This window comes from Canis lupus, chromosome 8 (genome assembly GCF_003254725.2).
Source record: "Canis lupus dingo isolate Sandy chromosome 8, ASM325472v2, whole genome shotgun sequence".
Taxonomy (NCBI): domain Eukaryota; kingdom Metazoa; phylum Chordata; class Mammalia; order Carnivora; family Canidae; genus Canis; species Canis lupus.
In genome coordinates, this window is record NC_064250.1 from 71201633 (window position 1) to 71218840 (window position 17208).

At 56.1% G+C, this 17208-nt stretch overlaps 1 protein-coding gene and 1 long non-coding RNA gene across 2 annotated transcripts; one reads left to right on the forward strand and one right to left on the reverse strand.

Annotated features, from left to right (window-relative positions):
* Positions 1 to 224: 224 nt before the first annotated feature.
* LOC112657506 (ras-related protein Rap-2a-like) lies at positions 225 to 1524 on the reverse strand. The gene has a single exon (XM_025443552.3). It carries the CDS (start codon positions 1459 to 1461, stop codon positions 859 to 861), a length of 603 nt encoding a protein of 200 aa, XP_025299337.1. The 5' UTR covers positions 1462 to 1524; the 3' UTR covers positions 225 to 858.
* Positions 1525 to 1623: 99 nt separating this feature from the next.
* On the forward strand, positions 1624 to 7983 carry LOC112657613 (uncharacterized). Its single transcript, XR_003135165.3, has 2 exons — positions 1624 to 1795; positions 5322 to 7983. It is a non-coding gene; the product is annotated as an uncharacterized LOC112657613 (long non-coding RNA).
* The last annotated feature ends 9225 nt before the right edge of the window (positions 7984 to 17208 follow it).

A 17208-nucleotide genomic window follows, 5' to 3' on the forward strand; every position in this document is an offset into this window, starting at 1 on the left:
GTTTCTGGCCTTGTTATGTGAAAACTGTGCCAAGAGCTTCTCCCACGGTTGGCATCTACTTCGGTCCCCATGTCCCTGCGAACCACGCAGGTATCAGCAAAATATCCTACTCTGGGAACCAGAAATACACACGAGACGCGGCCCTTTCCCCTCGGGTCAAGTAACTAGAGAGCAGAGACGGCGCCTGCAGCCCTACGCAGCAGAAAGACGAGCATGTCAAACCATCACCTTTTCAAATCACTTTATTTTCACTCAATTTACAGATGCATAGTCGCCTGGATGTCAGTTAGAGAGGGGAGGCCGGGCTGGGCGACCTCTGCGGGAGCAGTCGGGGCCTCCCTCCCAGGGTATACAATATCCCTTTCAAACCAACGCTGCGTGTGTCATAACTATATTTAGAAATACGCAGAGGGGAAAATATGACTGCTCACTTCGAGGCTGCAAAGCACAGGGAAACACACCAAAACCTCATGGAATCCGAAGCTTAGAGTCTTTAGTTCGGGGTCCCCAACCCCCTTCAGAGGCCGGATGACATCTGCAGGAAAGCATTCCTTATCACACGGGGGAGCAGGGGATCCCGGGACAGGTCCCATTTGGAGAAAAGGGTGGTGCGGTCTCCACGCAGGGATTAGATCTCGCCTGGGGGCGTCCTATAGCGCCGTACGGGGGAAGCCAAGTGGCCAGGTTTTCGCCAAACACGTAAGAGGCTCTGCAAACAGTCCGAAGCGCTGGCCGGAGCTGCGACGCGGAAGCAGCCACGCGTCTTCGGCCGCAGAACTTTCTTCACGAAGCGGGGCAGGCAGGCTGAGCGTCAGAAACCAGAAGGGCGCGGACGTGCCGACCAGGAGCCGCGGCGCCTTAGCCGATGAACCTTTCGGACGGCCACGTATCCTGGGCGTTGGGGGGGGCGGCCGGGGCCTCCTCCTCGGGCGGGGCCAGGGCCTCCATCTCGCGCACCACCTGCGTGAACACCTGGTCCACCATCAGTTTGCTCTTGGCCGTGACCTCCAGGAACGGGCACCGCCACTCGCGGGCCAGCGCGCGGCCCCGCGCCGTCAGCACCTGGCGCTCGGCGTCCAGGTCGGCCTTGGTGCCCACCAGCACGAGCGGCACGGCCTTGGGGCCCCGCAGGCGGCCCATGCGCTCCCGCAGCGGCCGCACCGCCTCGAACGAGGCCTCGCTGCACACGCTGTAGAGCACCACGAAGCCGTCGCTGTTCTTGATGTACAGGTCCTTGAGCGTGACCAGGTGCTCGGCGCCCACCGTGTCCACGATCTCCAGCAGCGCGGGCGCCGCGTTCACCTCGATCACCTTGCTGAACAGCTCCTCCACCGACGGCTCGCACTGCTCGGGGAAGCTGCCGCACGCGAACTGCGTGGCCAGCGCCGTCTTGCCCACGGCCACGCTCCCGAGCAGCACCACCCGGTAGCCCTTGGCGGGTCGCGGCCCCGGGCCCGCCATGGCCGAGACGCGGCTGGCGGGGCGCGCGGCCGGAGGACGCCGAGGAATGGCGCGCGGAGGCGGGGGCCGGGGAGGGGCGCGGGGGAAGGGGCGGGAGGAGGGGAGGGGCGCGCGGGGCGGGCGGCCCCGGGCGTGCAGGCGCCGCCCCCCGCAGCCGCTCCCCGGCCCGGGCCTCCCCCTTCCCCGGCCGTCGCTCCCGGAGGGTCCCCCGGCAGCCGGGCCCCGCGCGGCCTCCCCCCCGCCCCACGGGCGACCCGCCGGGGCCCCTCCGACAGCCCCTGCCCTCTGCGCCCCCCCTTCCAAGAAGAGCCCCTTCTCTCCGCGAGACCAGAAGGTAACCTGATCCCTTCTACGTCTACCCGGGAACTGCAGGGATTTCTCCACCATCCCACAGGCGGCCTCGCGGCCGGAAGCCAGGCTGGCCTCGGTTTGGGTCAGGCCCGGCGCAGGCGGGGGCCCCTCTCCAGACAGGGAGGACCCCAGAGAAGGAGGGGCTTGCGAGCGAGCTCCAGACCGAGGGCCCCAGTGACTCCTGGCCCGCGTCTGTGCCTGGGGTGCCGCGCGGCCCCCCTTTACGCTGCCCCCCGCCCCAGGCCCCTTGGTCGTTGAGCAAGGCCCAGATGAACTTCGTAAAATGTAAATCACACTTTACTCCCTGGCTCCGACCTTCCCTGGCTTTCCATCATGCCCTCCAGACCTAAGAGTAGAACACAACTCACCACCCCAAACGGGACATTTTTCAAAATGAAAGTGTGAACCCCTCCACCCACCAGTAAGTCCCTGGCAACAGGGCTTTGGGGTCACCCTAGTTATAGAGGACTCTCCGGATCTGACCCACTGCCACCACTCTCTCTCTCTCTCTCTGCCTTCTACTCTACAGCTACACAAGCTTCTGGCTATTTCTTGATCTCAGAGGAGAAGGCTGGGTGTGGGGCAGCGGGGGCTGAGTAGAAACTCCTACACTGTTGGTGGGAATGTGAACTGGTGCAGCCACTGTGGAAAACTGTGTGGAGGTTCCTCAAACAGTTAAAAATATACCTGCCCTACGACCCAGCAATTGCACTGTTGGGGATTTACCCCAAAGATACAAATGCAATGAAACGCTGGGACACCTGCACCCCGATGTTTCTAGCAGCAATGGCCACGATAGCCAAACTGTGGAAGGAGCCTCGGTGTCCAACGAAAGATGAATGGATAAAGAAGATGTGGTTTATGTATACAATGGAATATTACTCAGCTATTAGAAATGACAAATACCCACCATTTGCTTCAACGTGGATGGAACTGGAGGGTATTATGCTGAGTGAAGTAAGTCAGTCAGAGAAGGACAAACATTATATGTTCTCATTCATTTGGGGAATATAAATAATAGTGAAAGGGAAAATAAGGGAAGGGAGAAGAAATGTGTGGGAAATATCAGAAAGGGAGACAGAACGTAAAGACTGCTAACTCTGGGAAACGAACTAGGGGTGGTAGAAGGGGAGGAGGGCGGGGGGTGGGAGTGAATGGGTGACGGGCACTGGGTGTTATTCTGTATGTTAGTAAATTGAACACCAATAAAAAAAAAAAAAAAAAAAAAAAAAAAAAAAAAAAAGAAAGTCTTGGGATCTACAGAGTCAACTCCACCCACCTTATGCCTGAGGCACAGCTGAGCCTTAGGACTTCAGGGGCCCTTCAGGCGGGGCTGAAAGTGGAGGTTCTACACTTTCCCTATGTGGGGGCGCCACTGACCGGTCATTCTGGTGCAGCCCTGCTGGGGGACAGGGCCCCAGCACTGACTGAGCTTGAAGTTTAAGTGACAACAGGATTCGTCTTTCACGTTGGTGTTTGTGGTCACAGAACATGCTTTTCTATAAACAGTGCACAGAGCATCCTTAACCTGTATTAGTTATACATGGAACACAACAGACAACTCTAATTTTTTTAAAGATTTTTATTCATTTGAGAGGCCGAACATGTGAGAGAGAGCAAGAGCAGAGGGAGAAGCAGGCTCCCTGCTGACCAGGGAGCCCAATGTGGGGTTCAATCCCAGGACCCCAGGATCATGACCTGAGCTGAACGCTTCACCGACTGAGCCATCCAGGTACCCCGTGATTTCTAATTTCGAAATAGAGAAATCTCATGAGACATTCTCTGACTGCAAAGTAACAAAAGTGAAAATGCATTTTTAAAAAGGATAACTGAAAAAAATAAAAATAAAAAAATAAAAAGGATAACTGCAAATATTCCCTGGGGGAATGTGAGTTCCAGCCACATTTCTTTCTTTTTTTTTTTTTTTAAGATTTTATTTATTTACTCATGAGAGACACAGAGAGAGAGAGAGTCCAGCCACATTTCAACAATATCCCACAGATAACTGTTGAGGGAATATAGGCAATTCATTGCTGAAAAGTTGCAAAAAGTTGAGAGGTAAAAAACACTCTGAGTTGAGAGGTGTTGGAAACACAGGCAATAAAACCATGTCCAGAAAACAGCAGGCAATGGCATTATCAGATGTATAATTATGTTTCACGTTTTTCAGGAAATAAAAAAGAAGCTTAAAATTTCGAGCGAGGAATAAGAGACTATAGAGTATGGTTAAGTAATTTGAAAGAGTTTCTCCAAAAGAAAAAAAAAACCTTCTGGAAATAGAAAATATGATAATTTACTATTTTAATTCGCATAAAACATTCATTGATAGGTTAAACAGTAGATTAAACATGACTGGAGAGAGAAGGAACAACATCTGGCTTGGTTTTCACCATCAGATCCCCTGTGCCTGCAGGAGATGGGGGGCTCCAGTGTCACCAGCAAGTGTCAGACTTCCATAGAATATCTTAAATTGGGGCTCCTGAGTGGCTCAGTGGTTGAGTGTCTGCCTTTGGCTCAGCTCATGATCCCGGGGTCCTGGGATCGTGTCCCTCATCGGGGTCCCCACAGGGAGCCTGCTTCTCCCTCTGCGTGTCTCTGCCTCTCTCTCTCTCTCTGTCTCATGAATAAATAAATAAAATCTGTTTTAAAGAATAAAAAGAATATCTTACATTGATAGTTGGCTAATCTGAGTCTATCATTCGTATTTTTAAAGCCATTAACAAAAGTCAGCTCATCCCCCTGTAGCACATGAACCCATGTTTCCCCTTCCACCTGTACCACATCGCAAGCTGGCCCCTGGTGAGCCACCGTGCCACAGGCAAGGGTCACCACCAGCTGGCTCACCACCAGCAATAAGGTCCTTACAATGGGGTCTGAAGGGCATGTGATCCACCTTAGAACCCCACCCTGAAGGTCTGCTTCTTGGGGTCACTTCTCTTAATTCAGGTTCTTTCCAAAAGCAGAATCCATAACATGGGACATGGTCTTGTGGGCAAATGGTTTATTTTTGGAAGTGTTCTCGGAGGAATGGGGACCCTGGAAGGGAAAAACAGGGAAGCGGGGAGATCCAAGCCAGGGTGCATCTTTGTCTTATCACTGCTGTAGGCGACCTCTCAGGAACAGTGTGCCACGCACCTCAGCGTCGTCCACTGGTGCACGGTAGCGAGGGGCGCGGGTGCCCCCTGGCACCCATTCCTCACTGCTCCAGGGTTGCCTGCAAACTCCCTCTCCTAGGCATACTCACGTGCCAGCTAGGTTGAGCTCCAGAAGCATCGCAAGCAGCAGCAGAGAGCCGCGAGTGGAGGGCAGGGGGTGCACAGAGCAGCTGAGGCCAGGGGTGGCCTGCGCAGCCAGCAAGCCGGTGGACCCAGAGCAGACCAGGACAGGGCATAAAGGACTGCCAACTCCATTCTAATAGTTTGGAAATGCCTCATTTGGGAAGGGCGGCTTAGGAGCCTATTATCTGCAGTGATGAGTACATCGCTTATTTCCTTTTCTTATTGCTTTAGCTAGACTCCAGAAACATCGACGTTGAACCACGGAGGTAACAGCTGGTATCCCTCTGCATTGCTGATGAACAGAAAAGCCTTTGCACCCCTAATAGGATGTGTCTTTTTGTTCTCGAACTGGTATCCTTCACCGTAATAGAAAATTTTTATCTATTTCTACCTTAGAGTTTGTATTGGGAATGTCTGCTGGGATTTCTTGGTCTCCAATACATTTATAGGTTTTTTTTTTCTCCTTTAATTCTGATCCTGAGTGCTTCTTCAACATGCCAGCCTGTGTTTCATCATGCAACCTTCACATTTGCTGTGAAGCACTCCTCCTGGAATGTTGTTCCCCTGACGTCCACGTGGCTCACTCCCTTGTTTTATTTAGGTCTTTTGCTCAAATGTCACTTAAAAGTGTTTCCTTACCAACCATTAAAGGTGGAATTATATTCATTTGTTGAACTTCTAGCCCTCTACCTCGGAATGGGACCTTATTTGGAAATAGGCTTGTTGCAGATATAATTGGTTACACTGAGGTTCCACCGGAGGAGGGTAGCCCCTAATCCAATATAACTTGTGTCCTTATAAAAGTGGTAATTTGGGGGCACCTGGGTGGCCCAGTCAGTGAAGCTTCTGGCACTTGATTTCGGCTCAGGTCATGATCTCAGGGCCGTGGTTTGGAGCCCTGTGTCAGATCTCCTGTGATTTGGGGTTAACTACGTAAGAGAAAAGATACTCCCATGAATCTGGTTGAGAGTTGGGTTCACTCTGTTAGTGAAAGGGCACAACTGGGCAGCCCTGATGGCGCAGCGGTTTAGCACCGCCTGCAGCCCAGGGCATGATCCTGGAGACCCTGGATCGGGTCCCGCGTCGGGCTCTCTGCGTGGAGCCTGCTTCTCCCTCTGCCTGTGTCTCTGCCTCTCTCTCTCTCTCTCTCTCTCTCCCTCTGTCTCTGTCTCTATGAATAAATAAAAAAAAATAGAAAGGGCACAACCACGAAGGTCTTTGAGATGAGTCCCACTCCAGCTGGGGCTCCTGGGTGGGTCTGCCGAAAATTCTCCCTCTCCCTCTTCCTCTGCCCCTCCCCTACTCATGCTGCCTCTAAATAAATAAAATATATATTTTTTAAATAAAGGGGGTTATTTGGACACAGGCATACACAGAGAGAGAATGCCATGTGAAGATGAAGTCAGAGATCAGTCTGGTGTTTCCACAAGCCAGACAGTGACAAAGATGTTGGCAACCCAGAAGCCAAGGCTGAGGGTCCTAGAACAGGTGCTCCAGCCCACAGAAGGACCCAACCTGCTGACACTTTGATCTGGGACTTGTGGCCTCCAGAACTGTGACACAGTAGAGTCCCAGTTACGCCCCTAGGCTGTGGGACTCTGCTAGCAGCCCCCAGGAAGCTACGCCGTGCCACCCACCGCAAATCCATCTCTTACTGTCCTGCTGCCTCATAGACCGGGGAGTTTAAACCAAATACATTATCTCTGTTCTGGAAGCTAGGAAGTCCAAGGTCAAGGTGCTGGCAGATTCAGAGCTTGGTGAGGGCCTGCTTCCTGGTTCACAGACAACTATTGTTTCGCTGTGTCCTCACATGGCAGAAAGGGCACAGGAGCTCTCGGAGTGTCCTTCCTAAAGACGCGGTTCGCCTTATCACTCCCAAAGGCCCCACCTGATACCATCACTCTGGGGGTGAGTTTGCAATATGTGAACGAGGGGCACCTATGGAACTATATGAAATTGTTTGCTCATCGTCTCCCTCTGTACAGCGTAACTCCCAGGAGGGCAGAGACAGGCTCAGGGCTGGGCCTCCGTGTGCCTGGCGCACCGCAACTACAGCTCTGCTGGAATGCTCCGTTGGGAACCTGAATTTTTTTCCAGCACAACTGAAGAATAATGGAACCATTTGAGCATAGTGTACATTTTGCATTTTGTGTGACTTTCTTTGCAAGGTAAACACAGAGAACCGCATCAGCTGGACTGAAGTGTGTGGGGATGTGCACACACACACACACACACGCGCGCGCGCGCCCCAGGCACCTCATGACTGCTGCACTGCGGGCTCTCTCCCATCACCTCACAGTGTCTCACGAGCTGTGACCCCCACCCCCTGTGTTTGTGCTGTAAGCAAGCTTCAGGCCTTTTAGATAAAGGGCCGCATTTATTACGGTATTAATGTATTTTTTAAAACTATCACCTATAGAAGTGTGCTACCCTTTGTCTTAGGTTCCTATTTTTATTTTTTTTTTAATTTTTTTTTAATTTTTATTTATTTATGATAGTCACAGAGAGAGAGAGAGAGGCAGAGACACAGGCAGAGGGAGAAGCAGGCTCCATGCACCGGGAGCCTGATGTGGGATTCGATCCCGGGTCTCCAGGATCGCGCCCTGGGCCAAAGGCAGGCGCCAAACCGCTGCGCCACCCAGGGATCCTCAGGTTCCTATTTTTAGTATGTCTCTGATGAAATATTTTGAGTGTCCTGCCCCAGCTCCGTTTGCCCTATGAGAGAGGTGGTTTTTATTGTGCAACTTTGCAAGCACCCTGAATTTTATGAAACAGTATGATGCATCCTAGCAGAACTAATCATATTTGTTGACTTTCTGAATTAGACCTTAAGTTATCCCAGTATATTCCTTTTTCAATATAGTGACGAATAAATTTGCTAGTTGCTCGTTGAGCCTGGCTGTCTCCAAAAGGCTGCATAGCATAGTATAGAATAGTGGTTAATGTAGGGGTGTGAGAGAGCCCAGTCGATGACACCAGCAGTAGTCCTACCCAAGACCCGAACAATTGAGGGATCTGGCAAAGGGATTCAAGAACATGTAAATACAATTATTACCTTATCACAGTTGCCTGTGTTGGAGCAGATGGCTTTAGAGGGCGGCACTACAGAACCTCCTAATCCTCAATCCTCCATTTGGACTCACCTGCCCAGTGGTAGGCAAACCAGTATATCCACTGTCCATCTCCAGTGGGAGCCTCAGCCCTTGAGGTTTCTGGCAAGGAACTGCAGGAGCATACCTCATACCATATTCACTGTGTCCCCCACCCCCCAGTCTCCTGGCCTGTCTCATTATCTCAGCCTGTAGTGCTAAGGAGACTTTTACCCTCTGAGCCTTCAGCCCTAGGCCAAAGAGACTCTCTCTGACCTCCAGGTCTCTTCTCAATTGGGAGGAACTGGGATCCCAGTACCTCTAGGCACAGAGGAGGAACAGCATTCCTGGGGAAGAAGCAGCTGCCACTGGCATCTGCAGAAAACAACTGTGCAAACCTCCTGGGGGGGCAGGAGGGGGGGTGGCAAACAATGGACCCTCTGAAAACTAATGGAAATGCTGCAACCATGCAGGCAGTCTCTGCCAGCCAGTATGAATGTGGACAAATGGGGATGCGGTCATCGCAAAGCCCAGGGATCCCTCCCTTTCTGCCATCAGGTAGGTTAGATAACTGGGAAAAATGAAGACTAGAAATTCTGAATGAATCATCACGAAACGATTTCTGGCATTACTACAGTGTTGGAAAAAAGGGAAAGCCCCAAACAGAGAAGCTGCTTTCTGAAAACCAAATTGCCAGCTGAGGCCAAGGCAGGCAGCCACCCTGGAGAGTCACAGTCTTGGTCATCAAAGCTTTGGGGTGTCATGGACATAGAAGACAAGACTAGGAGCCTGTATAATTTCCCAGTTAGGCCTAGGACCCCCACATGAACTGCGCATACCGGAAGGGCCATATCCTCAGTGAATGAGTGATTTTGAGAGTTTTCCAACTGTTAGCAAAAGGAGATGAGAAAGAAATTGTCCCACCCAGTACCTGAGCTAGGACAAAAAGAAAAGATCTTCCCTAAGGTTAGTACTAGGGTCTGGTCCTTAGGGAGGTTTGGATTCAAAGTGAGGGATCCCTGGGTGGCGCAGCGGTTTAGCGCCTGCCTTTGGCCCAGGGCACGATCCTGGAGACCCGGGATCGAATCCCACATCGGGCTCCCAGTGCATGGAGCCTGCTTCTCCCTCTGCCTGTGTCTCTGCCTCTCTCTCTCTCTGTGTGACTATCATAAATAAATAAAAATTTTTAAAAAAATGGATTTAAAGTGAACATCCTCTTGGGGTCCTGGAAAGAGCAACCTGAAAAATGAACATTAAATGGCCTGATTGGTAGTTCCTTGAAGATGCCAACAGCAGTAAATGGCAGTTTCTCTAGAAGGATCCACTCAGGCTTCCTGTCCTCCTCTCAGATCAAACTCATGGTCCAAAGGTACTGAAAAGATGAGGAATAAACCATGATGAGCAGAACTGATAAACCCTCTCATTTTCAGGCAGCAGGATTAGCAGATAAAACGCATAAAAGAACTAATATTAAAACACAAAAAATAGATGAATGTCATGAGAAAAAATGTGATATAAATAAAAAATACTGGCTTTTGCAGAATCCTGAAGGTACCAGGGTGAGGGCAACATACTGCTGTGGCTTCAGCCGGTGGCCCTGGGGTGGCAGCTGCCGGCCGCTGGGCGCTGAGGCCGCTCACCAAGCCGCCCTCCTGACGGCCGCCCGGACATCAGGCTCCAGCTGCACACCTGCACCCTCCCCACGGGTCCCCCCTTGGCCGTCTCCCGGGACTCGATTCTAACAGAGGGCGTGGGCGAGCAGCTGCGGCCTCCGGGGAGCCCGGCTGGAAGGCGGGGTTCCCTGCGCTCCCTCAGGGGCCCTGGCATCTGGGCACCCGGGCGGGGTCGGGCGGCAAGGCTGTGGTCGCGGCCACCCCGCACGGACCCACAGCCTGTCAGCTCGGGTCACTGCAGCCAGCCCCCAGCAAGCGTGCTGCGGAGCCACCCCGGGACGCAGAGGGCCCGGCGGCGCCCCTGGGAGCAGTGACCGCGCGGGGCGGCTTGCTCTCCGGACCCCCGCCCGCGGTCCCCTCGGTGGCCCCGGGGGCTCCCCCCACTGCTCCCGGGGAGCCCGGCGGGCCCGCTCCGAGGGGAGAGCCCGCAGGGGGGAGGGCGGCGAGCCCGCAGGACCCGGGCCCAGGGGCCTTCAGGGGTCCGGGAAGGTGGGGGGGGCACCCCGCACGCGGATTCCCCAGAGCCGCGGGCACCTGCCAGCCCTCGGAGGGAGCACTGCAGGGGGAGCCCGGGCGAGGCCGCGGGGGCGGGGGCCGAGCGGGCCCTGGGTGCGGGCCCCGGGGTCCCCAGCCCTCCCGCGGGGCCCCCTGCAGCCCGCGCCGCGCCCCGCGGATGAGGCGCCCCCGCCCGGGCAGACGCGGCGCGGAAGGCAGACGCCGGGGCCCCGGGGCCTGGGTCCTCGGATGGGCGGCGACCTGCGGCCTGGAGGGCGGAGGGGACCGGAGCCGCGCCCCGCCTGCCCGGGACAGCGCCCGCCCCTGCTCCCCCCGCCGCCGACTGCCCGCGCTCCCGGGCCGGGCGGGGATGCGGGGGGCCCGGGGTACGGGGGGGGGGGGGCGGGGGCGCAGCCGGGCGCGGAGGCGGCCCCGGGTCCCCTGGGCACCGCGATCCTGCAGCCCGTGGAGCGTGTCCCCGTCCGCCCTCCGGAAGGGAGAGGCGCCGCCACGTCCCCCGCGCGAGGTGGGGGGACACGGGTCACTGCGCGGCCCTGACCCAGCCCGAGCGCCCTGCGCCTGGACAGCCGCGGTCCTCGCCGTCCCCCGGGCCGGGCCTGGAGGGGGCGCGGAGACCCGGGGGGGGGGGCGTGTCCCCGTGTCCCGCGGGAGCGCCCTGGGGCCTCGGGGGCCTGGAGGTGGGCGGGCTTGGCCCGGAGGCGCGGGTTTAAGCTCCCAGGTGGCTGCGCCAGGACAATTCCTACCCCGGGTTTCTTACCAGTTTCCGGGCTCCAGTCTACTAACCACTGAGGCGCAGCGTCGCCGACGTCTCCCAAGTGCCTTCAGGAAGAGATGGGGCGCAGAACACGTGGGGGGAGAGTATGTGAGTCATGGGGGGGCTCCACGGCCCCGCACGCTTTTTATTTATTTATTTGACAGGGAGCACAAGCAGGGGAAGCAGCAGAGGGAGAGGGAGAAGCAGCCGCCCCACCGAGCAGGGGGACCCCCCCCCCAGGGTCTCCATCCCAGGACCCCAGGATCATGACCTGAGATGTAGGCAGACGCCCAACCCACGGAGCCACCCCGGCGCCCCAGGGCCCCGCAGGCCGCCGCTGCCCAGAAGTGGAGAACCGTGTCCTCAGGGCGGGGCGTTGTGATGCTGCTGCTTTGGGATCACAGACTACAGAGCCTTGGCCTGAATGGTTGAGCGGTGGGTCCCGGGGTTGGCCACAGACTTAACCTCCTTCACAGCAAGAATTCCCGCACTGAGGCTTTACTTCTGCTTGTTTACCCGCAGGACCTTGCCCCCGGGGCCATTCCCCACAGGAGAAAGCAGTGCCAATCAACCGATTTTCATTTTCTTTTCCTAACGTTTCCCTTTGTGAAAATTATTCCGCGGCAGCTCTCCCCGCAGGTTTCCTTGCAAAGCCCCCTTTGCTCGTGGGTTCTTTCCTGGGAAGCACATTCTCGAGCTCAAGTGCGGCACTTTCTGCACATCTTTCTCCAAGTGTGGCCTTTGTTTTCTCGGGGAGAGAGAGGAGCACTTTGGTAAGGAAGCTCTTCACACCTGTAACAGTGCCCAGGTGTGGGACAGAAAAAGCCATAAAAAACAGGTCGGCCCAGTGCTGATGAAGCAAATTTGAAAGACATGCTTCTAAAATACTGAAAGTCTTGCTGACTTGGGTTCGGGTGCCCGCTGTACCTGTTTTATCTGCAGAAGCTCATTACATGCAGGTTACTACCTACCAAGGATTTGGATGGCTGCAACGCAAGCTCATTGGGAAATGCTCCTAAATATATCACCGGAACAACTCAAAAAGGAGTATTGTCACGTTCATAGCTAAATCGCTTTGTTAGGACGAAATGCTGGTGATGGTTATCAAAACGTGACAGGTTCTGTACACAGATGATGGCCGTCACCCTGACAAACACAATCAATCCCCGCAGGTAAACAGCCCAGGGACTTGAATACTGACTCCGTAAGACCTCAGTGCCCAAGGTAAGCAGGGGCTGGCCTGGCCTTCAGGATCCTCCCCCACAGCCACAGGGGACTGATCTCAAAGCCTGAAACAAGAGTCCCCACTCCCCACCCAGCCTGGATTAGCCCTGACCTTTCCCTCTTCAGGGACCTCCCTGGGTGGTATCACCCCCACCCCATCAGCCTCTTCCCCAGTTCCTACAGAGACAACCTGAATCACACACCGAACTCCCATAGGTCTCCAGGTTAGGCAGTGGGGACTCAGTGGGGAATGAACTTCTGGAAGCCTCTATCAGCCCTATGGGCCCTGACCCTGTCATGGCAGCAGAGCCCTCCTGGCTCTGGAGTGGGCGGGTAAACGCTGGGCTAGTCCTCTGGGCTACAAGACATCACTCCTGGCCCCATTAGTGTCTGGGCCTGTGTCGAGGACTCTAGGCAGCATGTGGAGACAGGCATCACCCCCTCCATGCCACAGTGTGGCACTGGGTCCTAGGAACACGGGTGCCCGGGTCCCTCTGCACCCGCAGGAGCAGGGACAGAGCAGGGGGCCTGGGGCTCTGCAGTGCTGGGAATGCTGTCAGGAAGACTCCCTGCCCAGTGCCCCCTCCAGGCCTTGACAAGCAGGTCCCAGTCCGGAATGCCTCAGGCTCCAGGGGCACGTGCCCCCCGGGGTGTGCCCCCATCTCTGCAGCGAGAGAGGCTGGGCCCTAATACCCACCGGGGCTCCCGGCCCACCTGCTGGGCTGACCCTGTGTGTACCTCCTCTCCCGGGTCCCTGGAGATCTCTGCCGGGAGGGCTCTTCCTCCCCACCCCAGCACACACTGGGGAGAGCTGGCCACTGCTGGGCTGAGCCTCTCTCACGGGCCTCTGCCCAAACCCCACCCCACCCGGGGTCCCTCAAGGACTCCCTGGCTCTCCCCCTTCCAAGGAGAGGCCCTTCTGGCTGTGGCACAGGAGTTGATCGGGTCCCTGCTCCCAAGAATGCTCCCAGGAAATGTAGGGATTCCTTGGCCATTCTGGATGCACTCGTGTGGCTAGAACCAGGCTGGCCTTGCTCAAAGTCAGGCTTGTCTGAGCAGCACACTTGAAGCCTGCCCACCCCCATCCCCGCCGGGGGGACCCAAATCTCAAGGGCAGATGAAGGGGCCACCTGCCAGGGAGCTTCAGACTGAGGCTCCAGTGTCTCGTGCTCTCTCCTGAGCCAGGATCCTGAAACCCCACCTCCACTCTGAGCCCCTCCAGCCCCCTTTCCTCGTGGGAGCTTTCCAAATAGGAATCATGACAGGTCACTCCCTTTGTCCTTTGATAAAGTCCTCTCACCAGGACCAGAGGGAAGGCCCTTCTGTGTCCCAACACCCCTCCTCCTTTCCTGATCACATCCCCTGCCATCCCCCCACCCCAGCAGCCCCTCTCAACCCAGGATCTGTTCCAGAGCCCGCCCCTCTTTGCACACCTAGGCCTTCCCATCAGCTGACCCTGCAGGGCCTGGGAGAGACCCCACCATAGTCTTCAGGGGCTGGGCTCCTGGGTCCCCCAGACCTCCTAGTTCCCTCCCTCATGGAAGATTCTAGCCCCTCCCACCGCTGCTCAGGGAAAGCTAGAAAGTAACTCTAGACCAGTGACAATGAGAACACAGCAGAGAGGAAGGAGGGTGTGGGTGCAGGGAAGGCAGGGCCAGGGGCAGAGGAAGGAGCTGAGAGCCCTGGGTGAGCACTCAGGAGCCCTGACTCAGCTCCCTGACCCACTCCAGGAGCTAGAAACACAGATTCAAGGCCCGGAGAAGGAAGGAAATACAGAGGGGAGCTGATAGAGCATAGAAATAATAGGGAAGGGCAGCCGGGTGGCTCAGGGGTTTGGTGCCTGCCTTCAGCCCAGAGCGTGATCCTGGTGACCCGGGATCGACTCCCACATCAGGCTCTCTGCGTGCAGCCTGCTTCTCCCTCTGCCCGTGTCTCTGCCTCTCTCTGTGTCTCTCATGAATAAATGAATAAAATATTTTTTAAAAAGATATCATAGGGAAAATATCATTATTGAACCTATAGTTGATTCCTGGAAAGAACAACAAATCTGACCGACATTGGGCTCCATGGACTCAGATGAAGGAACTGGAATTAGAACAGGAGACTGGAGGGCCCCCGGGTGGCTCAGTGGTTGAGCATCTGTCTGCCTTTGGCTCAGGGCGTGATCCCAGGGTTCTGGGATGGAATCCCATATTGGGCTCCCCTCAGGGAGCCTGCTTCTCCCTCTGCTGTGTCTCTACTTCTCTGTGTCTCTCATGAATAAATAAATTAAAATCTTAAAAAAAAAAAACAAAAACAGGAGATGTGAGAGTGAGGGCATCCCCGCTGACCCCCCAGACACAAGGGACTGAGACAGAGATCTGGGAACAGCCTCCTCCAAACAGGAGGAGAGCCCAGGGGAGGAACAGGAAGCCATCCCGAGAGCTTTTATTGCAGTTTCCACAAGTGGGAGCAGTTCAACCACCCATCAGACAGCCAGAGAGGCCAGTCACCTGACCAAGCAACAAAACAAACACAGCTCAGCATGTTTGGTCCTTCAGGCCTCCCTAGTTCAGGGTCTTTGAGCAGAGCAGGGGGTCTCTGGACTCCACCCAGGGAGTCCTGGCTCAGTCCCCTGGGTCTGCTGGTGGCGCTGACGGAGGACCCTGGAAACCATGGTTGGGCGACTGGTGCAGGCATTGGAGGCTCATCAAGTATTTCCTTCCACGAGATTCCATGTGGGATCTGGGGTTTGAAGCACAGACACTCACCCGGGAGGGAGAACCAGAAACCCCCTGTGGACGACAGTGACCCAGTGTCCCTAGCTCCTCCCACAGCGCATAATGTCAGAATGGAGGAGGATGGAATCTTCTGGACAACAGGATCCATTCAGGCATTCAATCAGCGGCAGTCCTGGGAGAGGACATTGGAAGAACTGCCAGAAGGTTTTAATTTACCCCACGACGCGTGAAGCACATGCTTGATTGGGCCACAGACCAGTATTTCAGAGCGAGCAAGTCCCTGAAGGTGTGGGCAGGGCAGCCCCCCACCCGGCGCATTGGCCTCAGGAGGACACACCTGCAGACCATTGTCCTCAACAGTTGCTAAAGGGACTGAGGGTGTGGAACCCGTGACCCCCGAGGCGTGCCCTGGGCCTCCTGGTGGACAGGGCAGTGCCCGAGGGCGCTGAGCTCAGCTGGAGGCCGGTGAATGCAAAACCCGTCAGGGGCCTTCCAAGCCCACTCGCTTTCCAACACGGAGAGGTTGAGGCTCCCACGTAGCCCAGCGGCCCCCTAGGAAATCCCAGGGAGAGATCCTGCTGAGGCAACCTTTGCAGGGCTCTCTTCCTTGACTTTGGGACAAGCAAGCTCCGGGCAGTGGGGGGCTGAGATGCAAGCACAGCTGAGAGCCCGAGGCCAGGACGTGGTTCCGTGTTCTCCAGACAGAGAGGAAACCCGGAGGAGCCACACACGCGTCTCTCTTTTCCTTGGAAGAAGCTCCGACGATTCAGAGCATTAGAACAAAAATCTCCCCAGCTTTGTAAGGAGCCTACCAGTCACTCAGGTTTGGGTGGCCGTGGGACCACGCAGACACAGGAGCCGGAGGTTTCCATCACAATGGTCGGTGTTGCTCTAGAGGATCGTGAGCCCTTCACATCTCAGAAGCACCCATCGGACTGGGCCATCTGGGCAAGGTCCCTACTCACCCCCTGCCAGGACTCCGCAGGACCTGAAGGGCTCTGCCACTGGGGTCACCTCCCCTTGGATCTTCTCACTTAGGGAATTCCTCAGATGGTCCTATCGCCTTCCCCAGGCAGCCCCGGGCCTGAGAGCACTTCCTGTGGCTTTGAGTGGTTTTAAGGCACATTTATAGATTTATATCCATCTTCTACACTCTTTCTCTTGATTTCGCCAAAAATGGATAACATATTGACAAGACAAAGGCAGTCACACATCCTTAGAGTCCTGAACACCACAGCCGCTGTGACCCATGAAGACAGAGCAGGAGTGTCCTCCCCGGGGGAACCTCTTTCTGGTTCTTATTCTGCAGCCTGGGACCTAAGGGTTCGTCTCAAAGTGTTAAGTATCAGCACGAAGACCTGCAGATAATAAGGCTTCCTGAGCTTACACCGAAGCTCACTGCCCGGTGGCCTTTCTTTGGGTCACCAGGAGAGTCTGGCTCTGCCTGCAGGCACCAGGCAGTGGAGACCCACACCTGGGAGCTGGCACTCACCTGCGGGCCTAAGCTCTACCGGGGGCTGCCCTCACCCTCAGCCTCCGAGCCTCCCTTGTGGGGTGCTGGTCTCCACCTCGGTGCCGGCCTATCATTCAGCAGAGCTGGGGACCTGGTGAGACCGTGCACGGGTGCTTCTACCTGACAGCAAGTGTTTGGGGCCTCCTGGGTGCTCAGAGCGGGCAAGTGTCAGATGGAACTCACCCCACCCCCCTCCCCCAGTTGGGGTCCCAGAGGCCTGGCCTCAAGCCCTCAGGGCTGGGGTCTCAGTTCAGGAGGCCTCTGGAGGGTCTCTCCTGCCCCCTGGCTGCACCACCTCTGCCCATGCCTGCCTACCCCAGCGCTGACCCGACCAGCATCCACAGTGGGCCCCTGGCATCTGGAGCCTGGAAGCGTCCCCTCCAGGCAGGGGTCCACAGGGTGCTGAGTGGGTGGGGGCAGGACTCAGCACCGGCCCTCCTGATGCCAGGGACCACTTGCGAGCTGGGGGTATTGGGGGGGAAACCTGATGCCAAGGCCTGCCTGTGCCGTGGAGGAGAGTCAGAGCCACTGCCCACACCCCTGCCTCACACATGTGGCTTTTCAGGGAAGAGGGGGGGTGCAGTGACAGGCAGCACCTTGCAGAGCAGCAGGTGCAGAGACCTGAGCAC

Excerpts from the sequence above, each read along its gene's own strand:
- LOC112657506 (XM_025443552.3), bottom strand. The coding sequence starts at position 1,461 with ATGGCGGGCCCGGGGCCGCGACCCGCCAAGGGCTACCGGGTGGTGCTG.